General features: G+C 39.6%; 1 protein-coding gene across 1 annotated transcript; it reads right to left on the reverse strand.

Annotated features, from left to right (window-relative positions):
• Window positions 1–1,425: 1,425 nt before the first annotated feature.
• On the reverse strand, window positions 1,426–10,978 carry ints7 (integrator complex subunit 7). Its single transcript, XM_058614456.1, has 20 exons — window positions 10,790–10,978; window positions 10,032–10,161; window positions 9,381–9,527; window positions 9,097–9,234; window positions 8,955–9,001; window positions 8,647–8,846; window positions 8,345–8,467; window positions 8,141–8,258; window positions 7,911–8,045; window positions 7,701–7,798; window positions 6,889–7,128; window positions 6,441–6,578; window positions 6,137–6,343; window positions 5,302–5,496; window positions 4,859–4,962; window positions 4,707–4,775; window positions 4,170–4,302; window positions 3,836–3,934; window positions 3,195–3,380; window positions 1,426–1,840 (listed from the first exon to the last, which is right to left on the reverse strand). Exons 1-20 carry the CDS (start codon window positions 10,881–10,883, stop codon window positions 1,517–1,519), a joined length of 2,925 nt encoding a protein of 974 aa, XP_058470439.1. The 5' UTR covers window positions 10,884–10,978; the 3' UTR covers window positions 1,426–1,516.
• Window positions 10,979–11,771: the final 793 nt, after the last annotated feature.

An 11,771-nucleotide genomic window follows, 5' to 3' on the forward strand; every position in this document is an offset into this window, starting at 1 on the left:
CTGTCAGCTTGGGTAGACATATATGATCCCTGCAACCCTCATTTGGAGGATAAAGCAGTAGAAGGTGAGTGAATTAATAAAAATGACAACAAGTAGAAACAATAAAACAAATGTAAAATATAATAAACAAAAAGGCAAAAAGGCAAAAGGCCATCATATACATTCTTCTCTGCGTTGTGATAATGGTAATCGCGATTAATTTGATCCATGTTGGGATTCTAATTATTTGTGAAAATGCAATGATAATAAAAACAAAACACTTGAAGTGTGTTTGTTCAATGCTGTGCCACACTAGGTATGAGCTTTGAAGTTTGGAAGGCTTTGATGTTACCAACCTATAATCTTACATCCACTGGGTTTACATGTGTCGCTGCAGTAAGATAATGGAGAAGTATGAAACACAAAATAAATGTAAACTATACCAAAAAAGAAGAAATTGGCATGAAATCATTCTCAAAGTACCAAAAGTAAAAGTTTCCTTACATACATAACATTTCTATTTATCTTTGAAATGTTGTCATTATACAGAATGGCCTAGTCTGAATAATATCATAATACACTTGTATTGTAGTTATACATACTTGAGTGTTGCAGCATCCAAAAAGTTGGCTTAACTGTAACGACTTTCAATAATCTGCTGGGTAGCTTTATCTACGAATGCATTTTAGATCCAGTAACATCCTTTTGTTTTGAAAATCCTGATCGGAAGTCTCATTTCAACTTGTATCAGTTAATTCCAATGTAGCTGACGCCGGCCTGTAACAAACTCCCTGCTGTCTAGTGCTGATGGTTAAAGTAGATTTGAACTAAACCATTTTTTCCTCATTCTGTGACTTAATCCTATGACTTCATACTTCTGTTTGTGTGTGGATTAATATTCGGATTAAATTCGTGTCATATATCGTGTTATTCTGTTGTCAACAGTGTAGCTACATGAGTTCACCTTTAAGACTTACTTTTATTCTGAAATTTAAAATACAATTATTTATGAGGTGATAGAGAATTAGATTAGGTGAATAAAACCGTAGGAATGTATGCAATTACTGAACACTGCGATGATGTTTAATTGGAGAATTTTCATTCATCAAGTGGGATTTGATCATTTTGACCACTGTGATTCAGCCAGGTGTTAAAGTGACATCACAGAGATTGTAGAGATCCTCTGACCAGTAACTTTGGTCTGCCCCCCAATGGCCCCTCATGTTACTACACTTAATGTAGAAGAAAGTAAAAATCCAAGGGCATTCAGTATAATTGTCCTAGGTGCATGTAGTATGATGGGATTAAATAATACGTTAAGGGAAATAAAAGCAATTTTTTGCATTTCAAGGTCAAAAATGAAAAAAGGCTTTTCTTTATATCAAAATGACTGCACTGTCTGTGCCCTTCACACATTTAAGAAGAATTACACTCATTAAGCAGCAAAAAACTTAAATCTGTCTTTTAATCATTCAAAAATATTATGTACATAATCAGTTTGTACAAAACAAAATGGCTGAAGCATCAAAGCACATGACTAGAAGCGGGAGTATGCTGCCCTCTGAGGAGCAGGCTGGCTTCCACTCTGCTGCTGCTGCTGCTGCTGCTGTTGCTGCTGTTGCTGCTGCTGCTGCTGCTGATGGCGGAGCTGCTGTGAGTAGGGGTCCTCGAGGGACTTGACCGACACCGTCGTCTTGGGCCCCGTCTTCCACTCAGTGCCGCTCTCGTCCACCACGGATGCCTCCACGGTGACGGAGTGCGTGCCCAAGATGGAGAAATTCAACAAGAACTGGGTGCTGAAGTAGTCGTTGTGGGGCTCCACCCGCTGCTCGATCTCATTAGTTTTAGTGTCGAGTGGAACCTGGGAGGTAGAAAAGAATAACAGGGGTTAAATCGAGGAGCAACAACTCGATGCAGAGCAAGAAATGTGGTACAGAGCTTGATCTGTGGATAAATGATGCATCTATGTTCGTAGTGCCTCAAGCAAGCTTTGATAGAATGGAGTAATATTTGGTATAAGGCAGCGTTCACGCGCAGCAGCGTCTAAAACACTTTTAGACGCATGGAAGAAGCCAGAGGTTAAACATTAATGGAGAAGTCTTATGAATTAAATATATGGAGAAATGGAGAAAATGACTTTGAAGGACTAGAAACCAAACACTAATATTTAACATAAATAATCCTTTGTCTCACGTGATTTAAGTATTGTAAATATATATAAAAATGCTCGGATTGCAATTTGATTATGAAGTTATTCCTGAGTTAATACATTATGATGAGTGATACATTGGTTAGTGTTTTTTCTTTGTAATAATAACTTCTGATTTTTCAGCTTAATCTAAATAGGTTCTTTGTTTGCTCCATATAACAGAGAAATCATTAAAGAGTCATCTTTTGTTTGTGGACTAAACATTGGAAGCATTTTAAGGTTTGGGAAACATAATACAATAGTAAATGCTGAATCATAACATGAACTTACATGTTTTGATTTTCCATGTAGTATGAGAGAATTACAAATCACAAAGGACTTATGAACTCTCCTAAATTCTTTATAATTATGGAAACTATTTGTATATTTAATTTTTCTGTTAAAACATAATTTTTCTGTTTTTTATTCCTTCTGTTTACTTACTGTTTGTATACATGCACACACACATATGTATGCATATGTGTGTGTGAAAGTACGGATACATGTAGACGCATTGTAAATGTTTATCTTTATTGTATGTTGTGGATTGGTGAGCATTTTGTTTATTGGACTTTAAATGTTGTGCTAATGCCAATAATGCACTTTTGGGGTTGAGCTCCTGTTGTGCCTGTTGTTACTAAGCAACCAAAACCTGGTAGGTGCAGAGATGAATGAAGTTGCTGCACCTTCACTGGATTAAATAATGCATTAGAACTAAAGAAAGAGAAAGAAGACAATGGATCACTAGTGCTGCTTTTCTCTCAGCCCAGCTCTGCTGTTTGACATATATGGAGAAAAAGGATAATCCTATCCTCTACCGAGTGACTCAGAACCTTTGTCTGGATAATGGAAGGCTCATTTTATTTTAGAATGACCATTTTGACCTACTTCTTTGGTCCAAGTATCAAAAGAAACACGGAGCGCTCCCTGCTTTCCAAAATGTTTAGATACTTTGTCTCCATTCGCTGTATATGAAGGCCTCCTAAAAACCTTTACTATATATGAAGGAAACAGTAACGATGCACACCTTGAAGTCAGACCCCGTCTTGCTCTGCAGAACTGACGTGACATTGAGGCAGACGGACTGGATCTTCCTGAAGAGTCCCGGCGTGGAACCGTGCTGCACGACACCCTCCACTTTAAGAGTCAGCTGCTGGCTGCTCTGCACTGGGATCGGCTCAGTCGGTGTTCGAGGGGAGGGAGAGATGGCGAGCTGGAAAAACAAAGCACACACCTGGATTAGCACTACAAGTTACCATGATCACACACAAACACAGCCATATAAAACGAATACTAAATACGAAGATATGACGTCGCTTAAAGAAACAGTGTATATGTCGTGTGTGTTGTAGTGAAGAAAGGGAAAGTTAAAGGGTCTCTTACTCTACACGAGTAAAAAGTATGGCTCGACAAAAAACACACACACTTTATTTAAATTTCCTACAGATGAGGAAATGAAGTAGAGAAGAACAGAAAGAACAGGCTCCTGCTGCAGAGGCTGCAGTATCACTGATGGAGAAAGACGGAGACAGAGAGCAGGACTGCCAGCTCTGTGTTTGTATACGGTTTGTCATATAACTGTGACCACAATGATGAAAATGTTGCTTAGCCACATGTTTCTTAAACAAACTTTGATACCGTAGAAAAATAGAAAAAGAATTACTGTACCTTAATGCTTGTTGACTGGAGCTTTTGGAAGAAGTACCTCTGGAAGGACAGCGGGACCTTGAGCAAAGCTATGACGGCGTCACAAAGACATCCTGTGTGCTGGAAAAACAATAAAAAACAAACAATGCTTTTACAGTTTTTATACTGTGAGCGATTTGCCGAAGTTATGTATGTATGTATGTGTATATACACACATATATATATATATATATATATATATATACACACACACACACACACACATATATACATATATATGCAAAACCTAACACTGTGTGACAGATTATTGCAGTAAATCCTCAGCATATTTAATCAGGTGACTGCCAGGTGTTACCAGATGTGAGACTGGGGGGTGTTTCTTGGTGAGGCCCTCCACTTCCTCCAGAACATGGTTGAAGACCGACATCATCCGGCGCTCGTATTCACTCTCTGTCTGGACAGAACCCAAGGTGCCGTACTCCTGAAAACTACATTACAGAAACAGAGGGGAGTTCAGTTACAGACACAAGTCAGCCAGCAGAAGGTCTTTACAGGTGAAGCACTTTCAGTAATAAAAAAAATAATTCAAATTTAATTTCATTATGGTGTTGTGTACGTCGTGCTAGCTGGAAACAGCACAAGCAGTTTCCTAAACAAATTCAAGATCAACTATATGTGATCATGTTCCAGACACAGTCAATATAACATAATAATCTACATTTATCAAGTGCCAAACCAGTAAAATGTTTATTCTTTAGTGCTTCAAATGTTTCACTGAAGGACCTTAAGATACATTTGACAACTTCTTTCCTAAACTGGTGTACAAATGAAAACATATCTCAATGGTCTGTTTTTTTGGATGTGGAACAACAACAACAACAACAACTCTCACCTGGCTGCTTGTGGATCCAGAATCAAAGCTTCAATCACATGGGAAATGAGCAAACAGCTCTGTTGTTGTCTGGACAGAGAGTTAAAGACAAATGCATCACAGCAGAGAAAACGTGAACGACGTGTGACGTGAGGTGCGCTTAACAAGGATACAGCTCCACGTTACGAAGGGTGGCATAGTCGGCATCGAACGAGGACTGGTGTAAGTCGGCGTAGCGCGCTGCGAGACTTCTGAATTCGTCCATGCACACATTCATCTGAAAAATAAACAAAATAAGAGGTTGAGAACACAATCTCGGACAGAACCCTACATTAAAGCAGCAAGGACAGAGAAACTTTACGGCCTTTTGCGCCTCCTACTGTTCATGTTTGTGAACTAACTCCCAATCCTCGCTTTACAGCAGTTGATTGAAATGAGTCTTTGGTAATTCTAATAATTGATATGTTTTAATGGAAACCTAAGAAAGTATTTACTAAATTATGCTGGCAATTCAATGGTCTACTACAACCTACAGTTTACAATGAAGTTATATTATGTGGAAAAGTCATCTCTGCCCTGCAGTGCTGCCACTCAGGGTGTTTCTTCAGTGTTTCACCTGCAGTGAGATGCGGCCACAGCGCTGCAGCTCGTTTCCTGAGGTGAGTGCGATGGTGGTGGCAATAGCAGGAGGAGGGCTGGTTTTCAGGCTGTTGCAGGTACAAATGAGCTGAGACAGGGCTTGCAGGGTGTCGATCCGCAGCTTAATGAAGTCGCACTGGAATGTGAGCGGGCTCAGTGGTGTGCTGGCAGCCTGCAGGGAGGGATAAATCAGTAAGTGAACATAAACGCCACAGTTAAATAGTTTCGTTATGGATGCCTTTTTTGGTTTGATCTAACAAGATAAAGTCGGGAACCAAGTTACAGTTTGCCATGAGTGAGCCACAAGGGTCTTTTTGGGAATAGATTGTGTCTCACAGCAAAAATAAACATTGAAAATAACATTTTCTTCACAGTTTCAGCATCTATATCTGTTGCATGTCACAAACACAACACATCCTGTTCCCATTTCAAAGTAAAAGCACTCTAGCATTTCCCCAATTCCCAAAGGGAAATATGTGCCGCCTCGATGGATGCACTGCTTTATACTGAAGAGTCCTGGTATTTAGTTGAGTACAGAGAGATATTTAAAGTATTTGCAAGTATATTTTATTCATTTATAAGAGGCAAAGTCGAAGTAAAACATAGCAGGAGCTGCACAGCAGGTGAGCAGGAGTCAAGCACCTGGTGTGAACGACAGACACAACTGCACACGCCATTAACAGTTTGAGATGCCTTGAAATCCGCTTCAGGAGTCCACAGACTCAGAGAATATGAGCTGCTGTGAGCGCCCTGTCATTACAGAAGAAGGAACTACAGTAGATTTTGTTTTGACAAGTTGACAGTTAACTGACTGTGAGAGAGGCGATGCCCTTCTGGTAGGAGCGCAGGGCTTCAGCGATGGCGCTCATGGCTCCACTGTAGTCTCCGTCCTCCACGTGACTCAGGCACTGCTCGGCCTGGGAAAACTCCTTCAGACTGTTCAGCCAAAAGTAGAAGTGCTCCGACGCCACTCGGGTCCTCAGACTCTGGTACAGCTCGCTGGAGAACTCGTGGCATCCCTGCAGGTTAATGATAAGCATTTAACCATCCCGTTTGAGGATGTGCATAGTTTCTTGTGAAGCCACTTGTCATCCGAGAAATAAAAACGGTGTTTACCATTCGCGAGGCTTGCCGTGCAATGCAGTACACCGTCCAGCCGTTGGCAACATTCTCCAACTGTTGCTTGATGACCGTCTTCACGTCAGCCGACAAAGACGACTGGCTGGCAACAAAAATCACTGTTGCCAAGGAAACCTGCAGCATTTATAGAGTGGGACAGGGGTTCAAATCTGAAGTTACAGATACTGAGCATAAAGGCAATGACATAGAAATATTACAACTATTAGACATTTCTAAATAAATAAATAAATAATGGTTTTATTAATGGTTTATGAGGTTTGTTTCTGTTAAAAGCAGGGCTGTGCATGTTGAATGATTGTGCACTACAAAAGTGTATAAAATACAATTAATGCTTAAACCTTAAGGCTCCATTTTACTGCCGTGTCACCCAGTAAAGCTTTAATATACTGGGTAGCTTGTGTGTGACTCGTGCACAACCTCTCACCAGAAGTTCTTGCTGCTTGTCCGTGGAGGAGTGACTGGCCACTCTGTAGAGGTCCACCAGATCTCCCAGCATACCATCGCCCAGTACAGGCATGTGGGTGGCGATGGCTGCCAGAGCGTGGCACATGAGAACACGTGAGGAGTCACAGGATAAGTGGAGCTGGCCGAGCAGGAACTCCACGGCCGACTGGCTCAGGTGAGGTCGACTTTTCAGCATTTGAACCAAGGAGGTGAGGGCCGTCTGGACGGAGACACAAAAAGGGAGGTAGGCAGCAGAGTTGTTGTTGATATTAGATCAAGATGCAAAAATTCCGCTTAAAATAAACAGTGCTCACATTTGTCTAATACGTATTAAAGACCTATCATTGATTTAGCATCAAATAACACAAACGTAAATGCAGTTTTTGTGTCTCCAAAATGTCAGAGCACTGCATCCTGAATGCTGCTCACTCATCAAAGTTTAAATTTCCACATTGACGCCTAAAATCAATAACATCTGGTATGGCACTTTCCCCTTATTCATAATTTAATTTGCGTTATTATTTTCAATTATATCTATATCTATGTTTACTTTATATTCTTCTACAAAGAAGGACATTTACTTAACTGAATGTTGCCTACACAAATTAATTTTGTGTGAATGAAATACAGTCTCAAAGGTCTCAAAAAAACCAATTACTATCTTATGACAAAACAAACAAACAAAGTTGACCTGTGTGTGCTGAACACATTTAAATTAGTGCAAAAAAGGTCTTGAGGTTCAGTCACTAATTGCTGATGTTGTTGATCTCTGTTGTGGCTTCCATGTCTTACTTTGAGTGTGGCCTGGGCACTGGGGCTGTTGTCCTGACTGCAAAGCATCAGAAGGGACTGCACTGCCAACACAGTGTCCTGCTCCAACTGTATTATATCTTGGAAGAGAAACACAACACAGGGGTGCTCAACACAAGCATGGTGTGAATCTGAAGTGAAATGGCTTGCATTAAAATAAGAGTAATCCATATCCTCTGCATTGTAACTCACCATTTTCTGGACAGGAAATAGCAATGTTGGAAAGCACTATGACCCCGTGTGCAGCCACTGCCAGGTTGCTGTGGTAACAGCATTCTTGTGCCAGTTTAACCAGGTCAGTGTGCCGTGGGGGAACAGAAGAGGCACCTCAATGTGTGAAAGACACACAGAAGCCCAGTGTTATTTAACAGTTGGTTTTTTTTTCACAATACACATATAAATGATTATATATTGACTATTACCTGTCATGTTACTAAAGTATTGCTTGATTGCGATTGTTCCAGAGAGGGTTGAGAGCACAGCCAACATCCCCAGCTTCAAGCTGATGTACGGGCTCGTCAGGGCACACTCACACAGAGCCTGCAGATGTAAACAGATTCATTTTACCTCCTGTTTTTCAAAACAACATGAAAACAACGCAAATCACAAAAAAAAATTAAATCTACCTGAGTGTTTTCTTTGATCCAGAGATGAGGAGCCTTTTTAGCCAGGAGCTTTAGATCATTAATGGCGAGTCTTTTTACAGCTCTTCTTGGGTCGTCTTTCAGGTACTGAAGGAGAAGCTGTAACTGTACGGATAAAGAAACAAATACTACGTCACTTATTTAAAGTTGAAAAGATACTAGAGGGGAAAGTTAAATACAAACAACAGTGCTCCTGAAAGTCTTTACCACCAAAATAATAAAAGGTTTGAATTTTTATGCATCTTGTCAAGATAAAACACTACAATAGGTATAGTGGTCCACACCTGCTTAGGGATATCAATGAGGGAGAAGGCAGCCAGCTGGGTAAAGGTGTGCAGGGTGACGATGACCATGGGGGTGGATGGATAAGAGTTGACCAGCTGCTGGAGGAGCTCTCTGCTGCTGGACGCCAGGCTGGCATCGTGGTGCATGTGCTGCAGCATGGGAATCAACTTAAGCTTGAGTTCCACTGGAGTGTCCAAACCTGAGGTAAAGGTGCCCATCAAAGAGAAATGTTATATCTGCACAGGACAAGTGAACATGACAACACATTCATTCTGAGGACAAAACTTTGGCTGGACAAAGGATTTACCTTGAATCATCTCACTGACTTTGTTGCAAATTCCAGCTGCAAAGTCTCTGAAAATGACAAACAACACAGACAAATGTAAAAATGTCCTGTGATCCCATATTGTTTCCCAGTTCAGCTTAGTTTTGGCAAAGCATCTATTTACTTTGATTGTGCAGAGAAGCTGGCAGCAGCAAATATGGCAGCCTCTACTTCAACGTTGTCATGTGAGTCCAGACTCTGACGAATACTGTGGTGGGCATTCTTCCTCTCTGGGATGATGGAGGCCAAACTTCCAAGCATTCTGAATAAAATGAAAAAAACAAGGACAAAGTGGAAGATTACACACAGTCACCGGAATGAAGGGGAAGTTGTTAGTACACATGCATCTAGGACTACATACTAATCTGAAATGTGTAACTTTTGTTTAATTATTTTTTAGATTATCACCTCAGTGTGATGGCTCTGGCCACAGGATCATTGCTATGGATGACTGAAAACACCCTTTTGACAAATTCATCCACATTGAGGATCTTCTCCAGGTGTTTCTCACTCTGTTGAGTTACTTTTAGCACACAGAGACGCAAGAAGTTGTTCCTGAAATCAAAGAAAACACCTTTAATAAACAAGGACATCGGTAATACACCCAAAACCAGTCTCACCAGACTCAGTCTAATGAAGATGACAAGAAAAAAAGTCACTAAGAATTACTTACTATAAATGCACTAAATGTTCTTACTTATATACTTACTATAGATTTGTTTAATACGTTTTATAAGATAACTTTGGTTTAAATAAAACACACAGGGAAGTGGCTGTGTATTAGGACTAAACACTTTGGTTAAATCTCTGGTTGTGATTTGTCTGACAAATGCTGAAATTGCATATTGATTTGCAGTAGTCATTTTACAAATTATCACATGAAAAACCATCAAAATAGTGATATCTATACCCTACTTCAAAAATAAGAAAGAGATGAGATATTTCTGTATGTATGTATTTATTACCTTTTTAAAAAATGGAAAATAACATAGCACCATGAAAAATAGCCCTACGATGGACACACCCATTGAATTTTATTCATTTCTGAAGCCTCCTTACCCAAGTCTGAAGATGTCTGCTAGTTTCAGGAAAGCAGAGTTGATGAGGATGGGAAAGGGATACTTCTGGAAGAGTTTGGGGAAAAGCACCACAGCCTCACACTGCTCGCCCAGTTTCCCTGACCGCAGCCCTGGTGGGAGTTTAGACATTTCACAGGTCAATAAGACAAAAACAGCAACGTCTCACAGGTTAGTCACCACACACAGGATGAGAGTGTTATTTTATAAAGACTGGTTTGAGAGAAATGCATGGTCTGTAACAGACTTAGTGGACGTTTATGGCAACTTGTTGGATTGTGAACAATATTGTGCAAAGCACAGGTTCAATATCACATCATAGCCCATATCAGTTATTTGTTTATGTTATTCTTCAAGTCTAGACTAAAAAAAACATATTTATTCAGAACGGCTTTTAATACCCAGTAGAGTGGGGACTCGAAATGTTTTTATTCTTTAGATCACTTTTTATTTGTTTAGTTTATGAACCTGTTTTTATATTGCTTTGTGTCTGTAATTCTGTCATTTTGTAAAGCACTTTGGTCACCTGTGGGCTGTAGTAAAGGACTATAAAAACATAAGTATATTACATTTATTTATGCAATTTCCCTCTGATGCTATTTGCACATTATCAGTCACAAATACCATATTTGTTAATGTTTTCAACGCACATGGATGCTGTACAATTAAAACACACACACATGATGAGACTACAACCCCAGAGAGCTGCCTGCTAACTCGTTAGCTTCCGTGCTAACTCACCTTTATCCAGCTCCATAAGAGCGGAATTGGCGTCGAGCTCTTGTTCTCCATAACACGCTTCTGATAGGAACGACCGAGCAGTGGAAAGTGACATTATTGTTTAATTTTTATCACAAAAAATGTGTGTTTAGCTGCGTCCATTAGCTACCGGTCTCAATGATGATTAGCCATAGCGCGTCACGTCAGAGAAGCTGCTCAATCACTTCCGGTTTTGTTAAAAAATAAAGCACCATGGTTCAGACTTCATTTACACTTTAAAATATGTTCTTAAAACTAGAGCTACAGCTAACGATTATTTTCATAATCGATTAATCCGTCGATTATTCGACAGATTAATGTTTGTCAAACCTGGAAAGGATGATGTTCTCAAATGTCTTGTTTTGTCCACAAACCAAAATGATTAACTTTTAATGATGTCTTTGTTATCCAGAGCAAAGAAATGAAGAAAATATTCATATCTAAGAAGTTTAAACAATTGAAAATCTTGTTTTAATCATGAAAAAAAGCTTCAAACCGATTCATCGATTATCAAAATAGTTGTCGATTAATTTAGTAATCGATTAATAATCGATTAATTGTTTTCAGCTCTACTTAACACCCAATGTTTACTGTAAATAATGTTCAGGTTATGTATAAAAGTTAAAAGTAAACATATTTTAATCAAGATTCAGTTATATAAGTGTCAGTGACACAAGTTTCACAAGGTTTGAGCCCCCCTAAAAAGCCCCACCACACTATATATATACTACTTTTTTTGTTTATTTTTCACAGCAATAAAGAATATGTTTAGAATTAGGTTGGTTAATGGTGGTGTTTAACTACAATTTGAATTTACAATGTTGCATTACTGCCTTCTTCTTCTGAAATTATTCACATCAAAAAGAATTGTGACCACCATTTAGACCAGGGGTCGCAAACTCAAATGACCTGGGCACCAATGAGTGTCCAGTCTGGTCATGTGAGGGGGCCGGTCATGGGGGGA

The sequence above is a fragment of the Solea solea genome, chromosome 17 (genome assembly GCF_958295425.1).
Source record: "Solea solea chromosome 17, fSolSol10.1, whole genome shotgun sequence".
Classification (NCBI taxonomy): domain Eukaryota; kingdom Metazoa; phylum Chordata; class Actinopteri; order Pleuronectiformes; family Soleidae; genus Solea; species Solea solea.